General features: G+C 42.6%; 1 protein-coding gene across 4 annotated transcripts in view; it reads left to right on the forward strand.

Moving 5' to 3' along the window:
* The first annotated feature begins 11,687 nt into the window (after positions 1–11,687).
* Positions 11,688–17,123, forward strand: part of TSPAN12 (tetraspanin 12) — a 46,895-nt gene continuing 41,459 nt past the window's right edge. Inside the window, exons 1-2 of one of the 4 annotated variants that reach the window (XM_072861200.1) lie at positions 11,688–11,839; positions 12,273–12,409. In XM_072861200.1, coding sequence (XP_072717301.1) covers positions 12,344–12,409 — 66 coding nt within the window. In that variant the 5' untranslated portion in view covers positions 11,688–11,839; positions 12,273–12,343. Of the gene's footprint in view, positions 11,864–12,272; positions 12,410–17,123 lie in introns of all 4 variants that reach the window. The other 3 variants (XM_072861208.1, XM_072861190.1, XM_072861217.1) reach the window with 3 other exon arrangements.

Below are 17,123 nucleotides of genomic sequence, written 5' to 3' on the forward strand. Positions count from 1 at the left end.
ATATAAATTTCATCATATGAAAGAGCTTTTATTTGATTCTTTGTATTATAAGATGTTCTTGAAGGAAACAGAAAATGTACATGACATAATGCTGTACATAAAGAAGAGCTCTTTTCTAACAATAGTGATGACCAGGCAAATGTGTCAAATGTACTTATATAACATAATTCAGATCAATACTTTTTTATTGTATCATTCAAGCTTATTGACTATCTAATAGAACTAATAAAACATTCTTAAACCTTTATGCTCTCAGATTTAGGAAAGAATAACAAACAATGGTGAAAAAATGTCAGTGTTTAAGAGTACAACATAGAGTTGCTAAGTATGTATGTTATATTCAAGACTGACAACAGCATGAAAAAACACCAACACAACTGTAAGTATACAGATACATTATTTAAACTATGATCATGTCACACATAACTCCATCTTTGTGTTCAGCCACCTGAACTTTTGTTTTCTTATTTGGGCAGAGGGAGAGGTTCCTTTTCCCTGTGTAGCTAAGTAAAGTACGTTCTTAACACATCATATGTGATGATATGAAGAATCCTGCTCGGTCCCAGCTGCAAATGAATCATCTCATGATTTCAGAGAAGGAGGGAACCGGTGTGGAGTGCGAACGGGCAGATACAGAAAGGGAGGAATTTCCAAGAGATAGAGTTCACTTACCTCAGTAAGTGGTAGAAGCAAAGTTTTACTGAGGAATGCTTATAATAAAATGAAAGAATGAGATGACCTGCTGAAAACTAAAGACAGAGCACATAAGAAATGTCAGTATGAGAAATAAAAGAAGAATGGAAAAGCTTACAGTGAGGACCTCCAGGTAGCAATAAGATTTGTCTAGCAGAATTCAGGCTACACAAAATAAAAGGAAATTGCTGTCCAAAATGATCTATGTCTGGAAGATGTGAGGAAGAAAGAGAAAGATTTAAGGGTAAGAAAGAGAAGAGGGAATAGGGCAGATGAGTAATGCAAGAAGTTGAAATGAGAGAAGACTGTGAAGGAGAGAAGACTGCAAAGTTGTGGTCACTCATGAAAGGCCAACATATAGTCAGTAAGCGTGTAGGAAACAATGGTGGCTGGTCAAAAATAGTTTGGATGGTGATCTCCTAGCCGGATCAGTGTTTAATGAAGAGAAAGCTAAACTAAATGGACATTTTTGTAAGAAGAGCAATCACTTCAGAAAAGAAAATCAGGAAAAATTTGTCAAAGCTAGAAGGAGGGAAGAGGTCAAATGAGTAGTCAAAATCAGAAATGCAGTTTCCTTCATACTTAAGAAAATAAAATGTCTTATTCTAGTCTTGAAATTGTACTACCACCCAGTCACTTCCCATTACTTCTGGTCTTCTCAAAATTTGTTGCCAGTGCAGCTTTCCCCCCTCAAGAAAATGTTCTGTCCTTCTCTTGGCTTCTTTAAAGTCAAACATAACATCTGGCATTAGATTTTGACAGGGGTGTGGACTTGTTAGTTGATATGGCTGTATAAATAAAAAGGATGACATGCACAAAGATTTCATTGTCATTGTAGTTAGTTATTAGTTAGGACAGGGATTTTATAGGCTGTAGAGAATTTTTTATGAAATCAGAGTCAAACCTTCTGCAATGAAAACTGCCATCCCAAGTACCAGAAACTGGTGAAGGAGGAAAGCATTCCCTTGCTGCCCAGTAGCTGTATGCAGTGCGAGGCTGTGGCTAGCCCTAATCATTTTAGCATCAATGCCAAGAAGTTGTTGTCATGATGTGACACAGACAAAAGTTCTTTTTGCTCGTCTCCCAGATCCAGTAGCTCCTTACAAATGTAAGATATCCCCAGAAGTGTCCCCAGAAGAAGGTTTATTAGTATTTTAATCAGTTTTGTGTATAAAATACTGCTGTGTGTATAATTTGTTCTGCTTCCATTTTTAAGGTCTTACTGGATTGAATTAAATATTTTTCAATAATTATGAAGCATGAATACCAGTCTGGGTATTTAGCCGCTGATAAACCTGAAAATTAATTCTGACTTGGAAAACAGATTGACTTCTTTTTCACTCATTAAAAAAAAAAAAGGAAATCACAGGCTAAAAAGGTTACCTGAGGCAGGTCTCATTTGCAAAACTAGCAGCAATATAGACATATATTACAAAACAGCCAAAGTAATTAATATCTATACAACAAAGTGCATAAAGCAGTAGTTCATACACAGTGAGAACTGCGGATATTAAACTAGCCTATTAATCTATAAAGCAAACTTTGTAATCAGTTCAGCAATTTTTCAGTCTCAAATAAGCCATTTGATGGGATTCTAATTAGATTTGTGTTTCAGTTCTGGAAATACCATTGTGTGCACTCTTTCTACTGCTTTTAGGCCATAGCAAGTTGCTCCCAGGACACTTAACAGACAAGTCCCATTTTCATCATTCAGTGGAGCCTTGAGTACATTTAGGACTGTTCATTGTAGTGGTTCAAGGACACCTGGTGCTGTGGAACAAATGCTTTATTTACAAATATAGATTTAATGAATTTCTGATGTGCAGTAAGATATCCTTTGATCCTGAAAAAGAAGAGTTGATACATACTAGTGTGATGCAAACAGAGAAGACTATTCAAACTAAGGCATGTCATAGCTATCAAAAGCATCCCAATACTGTAGTACCGAAGCAAGAGCTCTTTGATAAACAATCCACCAGGACTGCAATGTCATTTTAACACCTTCCATGGAAAATCATGGATAAATTACAGTAGGTAAGTGTCCAAGTCACTGATGTGATAGATCAGAGCAGACAATTCTCTTCTAATAATGGTGTTTTAGTGTTGGACAAAATTGAGCTTTATGGCATTTGGGTTCCTACTGTGTTTTTCAGAATAACTTCCAAAGCCTATTTCTAATCACTCTGGCATTGCTAGGATGTTATACTAAAGTTGTACAGCATTTCTGCACCCCTGTTTGTGACTAGTTTATCTTATCTGGTTGATTATGTACCTGTGTTCAGCCATGTCAGTGCCAACAGGTAGTGGCACAAGAACTGATGATCTCCAGCACCACTGAGTGGCAGTCCAGTTCTGCGTCCTTATGTCTGCATCGCAAATCCAGCACCCTCCCTCCCCAGGGTGTTTGGTCCATGGGAGTAATGCATCAACATTTCAGTAACACATTGTTTACATGATGAGCAGCCAATTCACTCACTCGAAAAATGGGTTACATTCATGAAAGGTATTATAAAGAGACTCTTTATGGTGGAATTTTAACAAATAAATGCCATACATTCTCATCTGCCAACTTAAAATTTGGAATACTTGAAAATTACAAGTACTTGTGAAAATAATGAGTTTTTGTCTTCAGAGGAAGCTGTACAATGATTCTGTTGTATATATTTATGAAGTATTGCTGTTTGTCTTGCAGCAATTGTGTAGAGGCTCCAAGGAAAAATCAGAGCCTATGCTGAGTAGTACCAACAAAAAAGTAGCACACAGATGGCTCAGATTTAGGACACGAGCCACCTACTTCAGATAATATACAGGAAGTAGAAAAAAAATGGTGAGGAAGTCACAGTCATCCTCTGTCCCATGAAAGATCATTTTGATTCCAACTTTAATGAAAGCTAGTTACTTGCTGACTCTCATGATATTAGCCTATTTTCTCACATGAAGAATCCTTCATATTGCAGAAATGTGAGACTGATTACAATGTGAAGGAAAAATATGGTAGTAACCCTGGTCTCACTCATCATTCTGGGGAGAAAAAGAGTTTTGGCTTAGATACCTAAATATGTTCACTTCTTCCGCACATAAGTTCAAAGCAATTAAAACCTGCCACTTGACCATTCCAGATATTCAGTAAAATAAATGATGCTTTGAGAGGCATCCTTCTCATAAAGACTTTCCATGCCTTTTATATTTTTTCTGCTTAGATAAGTATCTTGGTGGGCATGTACCTTTGTCCAATACAGCTCTAATTATGACATGTCAGAGTTAAAAAGTCACGGTAAAAATCTGTGTCTTCTAACATGGAAAAAGAACTTTATCAGAATGATGAAAATTGCATCCAGACAACTTACTTTTATCTCCTTCTCTGAAGAGCCTCAGTCTAAAGCATCTTAACTCCACTCTTCCTGCCAGGCTTTATAATAATAGCAAAGTAATATATAGTTCAGACGTCTTCATATCCCTTGTTTTCTTTTTCAAGCCTCAGTATCCCTCCATCATTCTCCAGATTTTTACATGCTCTTTTATCTTACCTGTTCTTAATGTCTTTGAATTTCCACTCATCTCTGTCATTTCTGTGTCCTGCTTTCTCCTGAATCTTACTCAAGCCTCCAATGACAGTTTCAGCAGCAATTTTCATGGGACCTGTGAGCCAGCCAGCTGGGCTTTCAGATCCAAGGAGAAGGGAACACCATTTGTGTTAAGGCACCTCACACACTGTAGCTCCAGGCTTTGTCATCAGAAGACTATGGTGTAAGTAATCCAGACACAGCTGTCACCTCAGACACTTCTTTATATGGCTCCTGGATGACAATCTCAATGCAGAGAAGAATCTGGACAAGGGACAGAAACTTAGGAGGAAAAACAGGTTAGCCACAGAGGATATTTAGAAGAGGAGAGAGAAAAAAGTTGAGATAAAAAGGATAAGGAGAACAAGGAAGAAAGTGAAGCCAATGGGAAGAAGGAGAATACTTCTCCCCTCCCATTAAGGCCACAAATAAATTGATGATTACTTAAGTGCTCTCCTAGTGCTTTGCAACACCAGATTTTGCTTCATCTCCTCTAGTAAGTTCTCTGCTAATTCTTAATCAGAGTTGAGTTCTGATTGTCACACATTTCAGACCTGGGACCTCTATTACAGAAGATAATCCCATAAGGGTATGTGTAATTAGATGGAACAACAGGGTGTGACAGCAACTCTGTACTGCAGAGCAACTATGTGCAGAGCAGCACATTCACCTTAGCTAGCAAGGGAGTCTTTTCTGAAAACCTATTTCATATTCACCCTGACCTCCCCAAAGAAAAACTGCCCTAAGAGATAATTTATCAAACACTGAAAAATAAGGAATTGTCAGAGTTAAAAGATGTCTGTGAATCTTTAATCCCTTATTAAATTATCATGCCAGCTTTAGTTATACAATCATACACATTTTTCCCCTTGACCCTTGCTTCATTATGTGCAAAGAATGAGCTTTTTAATATATTCTTTTAGCTTCATTCAGCGTGTGGTCTATTTATTTTCCACTGTTGAGTGTCAGCTGTGAGGATGGCCATACATTTCCTGCTCGCCTGTTCTGTGGCTCTCATAGCACATATATGTTTCATAAACATTCCTCTCCACAACACTTGCCTTGAAAGAAAGGAGTTTCACCATCTCCACCCTACAGCTGGGAAACTCAGGCTGTATGATACGAGTATCTGAGAATTCAGGCTGATCCATCTGAGTAGTTCACAATGGGTAACATGTCATATTTTCAAAGGGCAGTTCCCAGTAGCTTCAGATACAGTTGTGAATGTTTAAACATTTCTGCAAATCAGCCTGTGAGATCTCAAGCTGGACAACGACAACAGAGAACAAAATAACCATCTGGGAAAAATGTGATTAAAGGAACTTGCCACACAGGAACTCTGCAGTGGAGACTGACTCCAGTTCTCCAAAGCAGCTACTGTCTAGTGATGAGATCTCCGTTGTATTTCCCTACGGCCCCAGGGCTTTATGATAAGAAGTGTCATGCAACCTTGGTAACTAGCAGTGCTACTGGCACATCACAGATACTAAAATGTGCTCTTTGCTTGTGTAAAATCCCCTGTTGTGCCTGAAAAGGAAGTGCGGACTGTAATAAACAGGACTCTGAAGATCACTGTGCCTTTCCTTGTTTCTGGAGCAGTTACAAATGCTGAATGCCTCCTTATGGGATTTAACTAGAAGAGAATGTCTAGCAAAAATTCTGTGACTCCCATTATAACATCAGGCACCATATATTGAAGAAAAGCCACCAGAAAACAGAGCAGATTTTTCAAACTGTGTCCTTTAGTGCAGGCACGATCCTTCTGTTGAACTGAAATCCATGTTTATGGAGAGGGGAAGAATACAAGGAAGAACAGGCACTGGGAAGTGCCCTAGGATAAACAGCAAAGAAATTCATTCTATGTCAGGAATAAAACAATCCAACTCCGTATTTTTCAGGTCCTCTAGCTGGACTCACCTTGGGAGTCACTTTAAAGAGCACTGCTCTTTTAAATCCATAAAGTATTCTTTTTCCTGAGCTTTGTGACACATGGCTGACTGACTACATGACGTTTTCTTGCTTGCTTCTAAGAAATTCACAGTTATACTGTCTGCTTAAATACTTTTCGCGATTAGCTCTGGTAGCAACTTTCCATCTCTCACTGGCTGTGCATATTTTCTGGAATGGATGGGATTTCCAGACTGTCCTAACAGGGAGTTAACTCCTAATGAGTTGATGTGTACCCCTACTAAGGAGTCTCATCTCCTGGCTTGTGTAGCACATCTCCAGACTGTTGACCTAGAAATCACAGAGCCAGATTCATCTGTTTCTGATTATCGGATGCATCATTTTTGTTATTCCTAACATATTAATTTTTATATCAAGGACATATTTTTCCAGCTGAATTTTGTTCTCACATCATTTGTTTGACATGCAGATTATAATACATTTTTATGCTCTTTTTAAAAAAATAAATGAAGACTGAAAAATGTGAACTGGTCTTTTTCACTTAGTATTAAGAGCAAATTTGAATCTTCTCATTTTTCATTTTTCCAGCTGCTATATGGTATATTCTCATATTTTTAATGTGTATTATTGTTCTGCTCCATTCTTTTTCTTGTTCCAGATGCCCTGACTTTGAAGAATCCATGCTCGTCCGTACTTATATCCATATTCATCTTCACAGAGAAACACTGAAACACATTGTGATGGATGTCATAACTCTTTGGTTGCTTGCTCAAAATGTACTGTGTACTACTTCTATATTGTGTGTTTTGTTAAGAAGAGTTTTGCTGGCTGGGAAGAGGAAGGCTGTTTGCCTTGTTGCTGCTGCTGCTGCTGTCCTCTATTTAAGGAAGAAGGAGGAGATTGCTCCCCAGCCAAAGGGTGACCCAGAGGAGCTTCTAGAGGGACACCGATGGCCAGGACAGGAGACAGAGAGGAAAGAGGTAGAAACACAGGCTTAGAGGGTAACTCAGGTTGGAAGGGACCAGCTGTGAGGTCAGACCACATTGCTCAGGGATTTATCCATCTTGGGCTCAAATTAAGAGATTGTTGAGGGGAGAGGAGAGCAGATCTGCAGCAAAGCCTCTGAAATGATGGAGAAAAGGAAAATTGTTATAGAGTCCCAGAAAAAAAAATCTGCTGAGGTGTTATTTCAATTCAGGGAGCCAGGGAAAGTTGCTGAACTAGGAAGCAGGGAAGCCCATTGCAAAAGCCCATTAAGCCAGAGTGTTTTCAAGACTATGATTTTAATCTCTTAATCTTCTGTATTTTATTTATTTCAAGTGCTACCTTATTCCAGACAGTTGTTTTCATGTTCAAGTAAAACCAAGCTTTAGAAACTGGAAGAAGTTGGTGTCTTTTGATGTCTTTATTTCAAAAGAAAGAAGGGCACTTTTACCTCATGGTCTTGAGCAATGCTGGGTCCTGTTACAAACATGCATTTACCAGACGGGTTATTCCTGAGCCAACTAGTACACCTTCAGTTTTATAGATGGATATTTGTGTATCTGAGAATTTTGTTCTGAAACAAGCCTCCCTCCTGCCCTTGACATTAATGCTGTCATTAGGGAGGGATATTGATTGGGCAGACAGTCATAACTGGTGCTGAGGACCAGGCAAGAACTAGGCTTAAAACCAAGGCAAACCACACCCTGGAGAAGTCAAGCAGTGTACCAAGCAAAGAGTGGAAAAGGGAAGCACGGACAGAAGGGCTCTAGAGTAAATGGTGCAAGGAGCTAAGGGAAGGAAACCAAGGAAGTCTGAGTCTAGGCTAAGGAGCAGACAGACCTGGAGCAAAGCTGAGAAAGAGCTAAGCTAAGCAGACAGGACCAAAGTACAGAATATCATTACAATCAAGTAACACACTGAGAAAGCAAGACCAAGTGGTGAGATGCCTACCTGAGACACTGACAAGCCACCAGCTAGCTTCAGAAATCCATCCTCAGAGGTCAGCGTCAGCTATTTATGTATTTACTATCTTGTAAATAACTTTGTGCAGAATAATTTGCTCATTGGAGTAGCCCGAGTTGAATGATACCACACAGAATTAAACAAATATGGGCCAATGCACACCCACATGTATGTTCCTCTGTTCAGTACTCATCTGAGTAATTTTAAACATTATGGCAGCATATAAAAAGACATTACTTTAACTCATTGCTTTTTCAGTGATAAAGTTTCCTGCCATCTAGTATCAGGCAATTATCACCTATAAATTTACATGCATGCCTAATGCTATTCCACTTGATCAGGCTACTCATGTAGTTTAAATTAAAGACACCTGCAGCTATGTGCTGGATGGGTGTCTTTAATATCTACTCCTCTTTTAGTTGGGTTTCCTGATGAAGAAGGGCTTATGAGATCATACTGTAGTATTCACACAGACATATGTCTATCAATCCACACTATTCTAATAGCTTTTGAACCTGTTGGCCAATTTCAAGCGTATTTGACAAAGAGGAGCTATCTTACAGATATTAAGTTTATGTACATCAAATTAAAATAGGCAGTTAAGCAGAGGAAAGAGAGATTATTGGAGTTATTGCTATTTCCATCCCGCTCCTCTGCCATTGACGGAAAGGCTGTATCATTAACACTTTATGTAAGTCTACACAATTCATATTAGAAAGCTATTGTGGATGCCCTGTCACAGAAAAAAGCTTCACAATTTGTGGTTTATTAGACCCTGGAGAATCCAAGTGAACAATACCAATCCAGAAGGCTTCAATAGTTTCCACGCTCATAAGTCTTCATGTTGCACATGAAAGAAGCATTACTTGCTAACAGCAAACTCTTATTTAAAAAAATTATAAATATGAAGAGCTTTGCCATTAGACTTCTGTTTGTAAAAAATATCCTCTTGTCCTAAATAAATCTGAAGTATTTAAAGGAAAACAAAAAAGCATGTACTGAAGCAGCATAGTAGCTTCCCTGATTTTTTTCTGGGTGATCAGCTAATACTTCCAGTTTAGTTACTGTTTTGAATGCATGGGAACTTTCTGGGTATCTCTTTCCCAGTGTTGACATCACGGAAATTTCACAAAGTTTGACAGCCTGGTAGAAAGCAGTATTCCAAAGGGACCTTCCTCTGGACCCTATAGTGTTTGGCAGACATTCATAAATAGGACCTGTTTTCTTTAGGTTTTGAGCAAAATCTTTTCTGGACAAATAATGATTTAGCTAACAGCAAAAGGACAGAAAAATTCTTTGACTAACTAGGGGATCCTCTTTATGTTTGTGATGGAGTTGTTGTAACAGAATTTTAAAAAATTAGTCTGAGAGCATCTTATGACCAAAGACCTCAAAGAATGGAAACTCAGAGACATAAAATCTTGAAGTGTTCATTTTTAGCAGGATTTTTAAACAAGTAAGAGGTTTAAGAGACTGGTTTTCTTTTTCCTTTCCTCAAATTCCTTATGCACTAGGAATAGTTCAGCTCTAAGCCAAAAAATATCTGAAACAAGAAAGAGGACTTCTCATTTGCTAATTTAGGCATGTTTAAAGAAAAATCACTGGGTGTAAGATAATTGAATATTTTTGTAGTGCATTTTTATAAAAACTTGCTCAGGTAATTTGTTCTCTCCCAAGGAACAATCAAGAACACAAACACAACCTCAATTATTTTTAATTTGGTTTATAATAGACTATTGTCCTCAGCCAAGGCTGGAGCTCAGTTGTAAACTGACGCTATTTTTGTAAACTGGCATGGGTTCACTGAAAATACGGTACCTGTCCAAGATCTGTCTCGCTGATTGTGTTCATGTGAAGTCTTCAGTAATAAGAGGAATGAATGGTATGTAAACAGCACAATGAATGTACAATGTCACCTTTTAAGAGTATCTGTCTTAGCTCAGTTTGCCTTATTTAGGTATGGAATTAGCAATATTCACTGAAGATCAGAAATGTGGCATACTACACTTCCCGGAGGGGGTCTTCATTCCAGAAAAGGGGATCAAAATAGCAGTTAAAGCTTAGCAAATTTCAGCGAAGAAAAATCTTCACACACCACATTTCTGCAACATTCTTGAGTACTTTCAACTTTACTACCATTTTCACTTCTATAAATTTGGCATAAAATCCTTGTTGCATGGGCTTATATGTCCACCCATGTCCATTTTACTTTCTTCTTAAGGAGGGATAAGTACACCTGAAGAGTTGGTCTGCCCTGATTCATTACTAATGGCATGAAATTGTGGAAATTAAAGCTGAAGTGAGATCCCACCAACAGCCTCAGTGATAAGCATTTGAGTATCTGGAGTTTGTGTGTTTTTTCAAGTCATTGTTTCTAGTGCTTCAAGAAACAGATTTTTCTTTGGCCTCACAAGAGGTAGATTTCATCCATTACATCCTTTTTCCTCTTTCTCAGCTTTCACTAGCAGTTGTTAAAACAGTCTTTATATAACACATACTGAAGACCATTTTCCCCTTCTAGTTAAGAAACATTTTTCAGTGCATTTTCTTCTAATTTTTGTGATGGTGGCACTGCAACACCTTTAAATGTAGTCATGGAAAATTATTTGCTAATCTGCATATAACCCTACATTTTAAATTATAAATTTTCCTTTTAAAATATGGAGAGATATATAGTCATTGAAGCACTACAAATGTCAGTAGGAATTTACCACCCTCATCACCAGATGCACACACACTTGAGCAGATTTCAGAGGCAGGATGACTTTTTCAGCCTAGTTGTGGCATCTGTAAGTACTATGCACAGTATGGGGCAAATAAATGGCCGTTTTGCCTAAATAATAACTGCAGATTTCACGTGTTCCTGGAATAATTTATCTCCAATATGGCTGCACTTCAAAATTTGCTGCTTAGCGGTGGGGAACGGGTGCCAGGCTGTTAATGATAAAATTGGGGTTCGTTGTCAGCAGGGTTTAATTTCCGATGCAACAGCGCTGAAACCTTGTGAAATGCCTGTGAAATCTTGCAAAAACCCCCATGTTTTGTGAGGTATTTGCCACTCTGGGCCAACATGCCACAAGAGGGGGGTTTCGTGTATTTCTGGTTGTCTGAGCCCATTGCTTAACGTCTCCCCTGAAGGAAAAAAGCAAACTAATCCCCAAGCCTCGCCATAAATGGGGTTTTGAGCGTGAATGTCTGTCAGCGGGGAATGCATTTGTGGGGCTGCCCCCTCCGGGCTTTGCCGCAGAGGCCGAGAACCAAAACCACCCAGGCGGGTGCAGCTGCCCTGAAGGAAACCCGCCGTCTTTCCCACCGAAATTCGGGCATGCCCCGAGCTGTCATTTCCACTCAGCCTCGCAGGTACCTGTCCATAGTCAGCAGGCTTTAGAAACACCGCCGCTTCCCTGCTCCCGTCCGTCCGTGGGTCAGGCCCCGCAGGGCCTTCCTCACCCCGCGAGGCCCTGACGGGGCGGGAAGCGCGGCGGCGGCGGCGGCGGCGCTAGGACCCGGCGGGCGGTGAGCGCGGGCGGCGGCGCATGCGCGGCGGTGTCGGTGCAGCTGGCCGCCGCCGGGCTCGCCGGAGCGCTGCGGGCGGGGCGGGGGCAGGGGCGGGGGCAGGCGCCGGGACCTTCCCCTCAGCGCCCCGCCGGAGGCAGCGCCCGCACCGCCGGGCATGGGCGCCGCGCCGCGCTGCCTCGCCCCGTCCCGATGAGTCCTCCCCGGAGCAAGTGAGTGAGGGGGGCGCCCCGGCGGTAAGTGGCCGCTGTCCCCCCCGCCGCCCTCCCCGGGGCAGCGCGTCCCTCTCGGGCGGGGAGGCAGCCGGCGCCCCCGGGCCGTCGTGCCTCCGCTGCCCTCAGCCCCGCTCTGCTCATGGGGCAGCCCGCGGCTTCTCCCCTTTCCACGGTTTTATTATTTTTATTAAAAAAACCCGCCCATCAGTATCTCCGGGAGCGGCGGGCGGGGCGGGAGGAGAAGGGAGGCTGCCGGGGGTAGGCGACCGGTGGGCGCTGCGGGGGTCCCAGCGGGGTTCGGCTGCTCCCGCCCGGGCGCGGCCGGTCCAGGGCCGCCCCGCGGCTCGGCTCGGCTCCGCCGCCTCCACCTGCGCGCTGGTTCCTCGGCAAGGGGGACTCGCCCGGCCCCTCTCCGCCTCTTCCCCTGCAGGGCGCTGGTGGCCCGGCCTCGGGAGGGAGGATGTGGTGAGAGGATGGGGCTGTCTCCCGCGGGGGCTCGCCATGGCCAGGGAGGACTCGGTGAAGTGCCTGCGCTGCCTGCTCTACGCCCTCAACCTCCTCTTCTGGGTGAGTGGAGCCACGCGGGGCGGGCCGGGCTGGGCTCCCGCCGCCGCCCGAGCAGGTGGCGACCTGGCGGCGCGGGTGACGGGAGGGCGCCCGGGGCCCGGCAGGCACGGCCGCCTCTGACCGTGGGGCTCGCCGCACTTGGCGAAGGGGTAGGAGTTGCCCGCCTTGGCGCCCTTGGTGTATGCCCCATGCCTTGCAGTTCCCGTAAGGGAATACTGATCGCTTGGAGAAAAAAAAAAAAAAGCCTCTGGAAACTAGTTGGAAGTAAAATTAGATTTGGTATTAACTTAGTGTTATAAATACACGTGTGAATTTGAGCACCTGTAATATGTAGAGAGGGAAATATTCACGGGTGCTATGGCTTCCTGAGTGGATGAGTTTCAGAGCATCCCATGACCTGAGCTGAACTCCAGGCTCTCGCAGGTATCTGAGCAGTCAGCTGCTTCGCGAAGGACTTGTCTAGAGTCTTTTTTGTGCTTTCAGTGGCCAGATCCTAACTGGCAGGGGTGATTTCTTTCGTTCTCAGCATTTCAGTCAAAGCTGTATTTACAGCAGCAGGGTTTCTCACTCTCCAGTATAACTGGGTGTGATCAGCACTTGCTGCTAAACTTTCACAGCTCAGGACAAACAGCATGATGGAGATTGCTCACACTCCTCACTCACTTGCACCAAATGAAATCTGCTTCACCTGTATAGTTGAGATTTATGCTAGATAAGTGTAAGATAATAAAAGAGCAAAAAGTGTGACATACCACAACTGTTCACAATGGCTGACTCCTGAGGTGCTGTCGACTTGAATGATGCAGAGATAATACATGGTCTGGGACCGAGCTTAGTTTATAATGGAATTGAGATGAAGTTCCATGATGACTGAAAATTAAGTGGAGATCAGAATATGAATGAAAGAGAAAACTGTTAAACAACATTTGGTACAGAATGATACTTTTTGTATATTGCAGGTGATCTGAAAATCTGTTGAAAGTATGTAGCTTTGTATATTGTGTTTAATAAAGGTGAAAAATAAGTTATTGCTGTAGTGCATGTAGGAGTAAAGCCCTTTAATAGGAGGTGAGGAAATACTTTTTTTTTTAAAAAGGGTGTGTAATTGTTTCTCACGTCACACATGGTTTTCATTGGATACTGTACAAAATCTGAAAAGCTGTATTTTCTTTTGCTTAAGATGAAGGTTGCCTGAGTTCAGCTTGACCTGAGGTCAACTTTGGATTTTTACACATATGCTGTTAAAGTTGAGTGAACAAACGTCCACATGGTTGAAAATATCCTGTCCTGCCATCTGCCGGTTCACTGCTTTCCTCTGGTTTCCATGATTCCTGCCTTGAGCTGTCCTCATCAGTTGCCACTCACACCTTAACTCACCACTGTCTTTGTTCCCTTAAACTTACTCCACTCTTTTCCCTTGCCTTCCATGCTTGTTGCCTATTGTGTCCCATCAGATTTATTATTCAGTGACGGCTTTTTATAGTTGAAGCAGCCATTTAGGTGGTAGCCAGGTTACACATGAGGTTATACCACCATGCTGTGTCAGTTGATCTGTTGTGTGGTGATGGGGGCCTTGGTGCTGGAGCTGAGTGCTTCATTTCTCAGTCATAGAATAGTTTGGGTTGGAAGGGACCTTTACAGGTCATCTAGTCCAACCCCCATGCAATGAGCAGGGACATCTTCAACTAGATCAGGTTGCTCAGAGCCCTGTCCAGCCTGACCTTGAATGTTTCCAGGGATGGGGCATCTACCACCTCTCTGGGCAACCTGTTCCAGTTCCTCACCACCCTCATTGTAAAAAATTTCTGTCTTAAATCCAGTCTAAATCTACCCTCTTTTAGTTTAAAACCATTACCCCTTGTCCTATCACAACAGGCCCTGCTAAAAAGTTTGTCCCCACCTTTCTTATAAGCCCCCTTTAAATATTGAAAGGCTGCAATAAGGTCTCCCCAGAGCTTTCTCTTCTCCAGGCTGAACAACCCCAAATGTCTCTGCCTTTCTTCATAGGAGAGGTGTTCCATCCCTCTGATGATTTTTGTGGCCCTCCTCTGGACCCACTCGAACAGGTCCATGTCTTTCCTGTGCTGAGGGCTCCAGAGCTGGACGCAGTACTCCAGGTCGGGTCTCACCAGAGCAGAGTAAAGGGGCAGAATCACCTCCCTCAACCTGCTGGCCATGCTTCTTTGCTGCAGCCCAGGATATGATTGGCCTTCTGGGCTTTGAGCGCACATTGCTGGCTTATGTCCATCTTTTCATCCACCAGTATCCTCAAGTCCATCTCCGCAGGGCTCCTCTCAATCCCTTCATCCCCCAGCCTGTATTGATACTGGGGGTTGCCCTGACCCAGGTGCAGGACCTTGCACTTGGCCTTGTTGAACCTCATGAGGTTCACATGGGCCCATTTCTTGAGCTTGTTCAGGTCCCTCTGGATGGCATCCCAGCCCTTAGTCCTGAGATGTTTTCTTTGTGTGGGGAAGCCTGCCCTTATCTTTGGAGGGGACTAATGTGTTGTGTTGCAGTTCCTCTCTAGGGTGATCAAGGTCTCACATGGGAGATTTAAATGTGTCTGCCCTCTGCTCAGATTTTAAGTTATTTTCCATGTCAGATTGCTTCTTCTAGCTTTTCATTGTTTTGTTCATGTGTTTTTCTGTTGTGGACCTCAGGTGTGGTGCTATACAGCACCTTTGAGTTTGGCAGTCGAACAGCACTGACTACATCTGTAATGCAGTGCTGTTAACTTTGTCCATTCTTAATTCACGTCTAGATTTGGTTGAAAGTATTCATGGCTAGAAATAATTTCTCATTCTTTAGATTTTGTTGCCTTTTAAATAACAATGTCTCGGATCACCCTTAACTAGAAAGTGATTCCCCCCCAGTCATATAGGAAAAAGGATCTTTTGAGTCTGTTGTTGTATGACAAGCCTTAGGGAAGAAAATGGTAACTTCTCATGCTTGTCTCCAAAATATAAAAAATGTGTGTAATTAATCTTCCTAGCTGAGGCCAGGACACTGGAAATTACACCCAAGCAGCTAAGTGAAATCTGTATAGTGCTGAAGCATGTGAATACGTAATTAAATAATAAATGCCAGTATAGCAGATGACTTGTACCACAGATGTTGCAAAGAATTAAAGCTGTCTTCCATCATGTATATAAAATTAAAGGTGTTGGAACTCACATGAAAACTTGGCCAGTCCGTTTGGAGTTCTCTGCATTTTACAAAGCAGATGAATGCAATGGTTTCATTCAAAGCAAATAAACAAATAAGCAAAAAACCCTCAAGTCTGCCAGAATTGTGTGGTAAGAAATACGATGCATGGTGGGTGGGTAGGTAAATGTATTGCAGTTAAATCAGACTTCTTTTGAGGAATGTGTGTGTTAAAAAAAAAAAAACAAAACCAACCAAACAAAAAAACCTCTTTCTGCTTCCTATCTGGTCCTGTTCAGATGTGTATTTAACAGCTAAATACAAATCTGCTACAAGCTGCTTGTTGTAGTGAAATCTGCCATATCTCCTCCTCTGTCAGAGCTTGGATTTTCTCCTGTTGGGCTCTGTGGGAGTTTTGCCACTGCCTTTTCTGAGTGTCAGAGCATGACCCACAGGGCAGAGTTTACTTGTGAAAAGTTCCCCTAGCAGCAGGTGCGTACCCACTGGTGTAGGGATGGGGGCCGTGATTTCCCCTTGCCGCTGCTTTTCCTTCCGTTTGGAAAGCTTTAGCTTGCCTGTTGCTTATGTTAGTGCTTACTGTGATAAATACCAGCCCAGGTTATGGGCTGGATGTCAGGAAGTTTAGACTAGATCAGCCCCTTGAAAATGTGCAGCTGTATTCCTCCTGCGTCCTGAGCACGGCGGGATCTGTCCCAGCGGGTGAAGATGAGGGCAGTGTGCGATTCCGGGGTCTGTACAGGCCTCCCAATTTGGGACAGATACATGTGATTCTCTTCAGACCCGATCTTGGAGTGTTTTATGCTTTTTCTTGCTTTCTTCCTTTCTTCCCAAGGGCCATTGTCTCCAAACGTCTTCAAGCCTGTTGATAATGTGCCCAGTTGCTGTGTCAGTTACCAGTGTTTGGCTGAAAACAGTGAAGATGTGCGTGTTGACTTTTAAAAATCATGGTTTGATTGAGGTCCGGGCTGGAATAGGGTGACATTCTCTCCTTGTTTCACTGTGGTGGTGTCCAGTGGTAGGTCTAACCACACGTTGTGCAAAAAGGATTGCTTTCTCCTCCAAGTTGGGGGATTGAAGCTTTTGAAGGCCTGATAAAAACTGTGCAAGAGCCAGTAGTCACTGTCTGGTACGAACTGATTGTCGACCTCTTAGAAGGGAACATCTAAAGTAAGCTTCAAGCATGTTGTGTGTGCAACTGTTCCAGTATGTGTATGATGGGACTCCAGCATTTGTCATTGGCAGCCTGGTGAGGGCAGACTAGTGCATGTGACGTTCCTTAAGAAGATGTTACGCATAACAGACCTGGTTCATCTGACCATCAATCTTGGTGAAAAACTTAAGATGCGGATGGTTGCTGCAACACACTGGTGTCTTCATAATTTGGTTGCTGTTGGAGCCCACAGAAGCAGAGAAGTGAGAGAACTTTATCAGTCAGTCTGCTGCCATCCTTGTAGCTTCTCCAGAGCATTGCTTGTAAGTGTACAGCTGCATGCTGTCTGTTTGGAAAGAAACTTTTTTTACTGGGCTTAGCTGATGAGCTGTGATG

This window comes from Ciconia boyciana, chromosome 1, assembly GCF_034638445.1.
Source record: "Ciconia boyciana chromosome 1, ASM3463844v1, whole genome shotgun sequence".
In the NCBI taxonomy this organism is placed as follows: Eukaryota; Metazoa; Chordata; class Aves; order Ciconiiformes; family Ciconiidae; genus Ciconia; species Ciconia boyciana.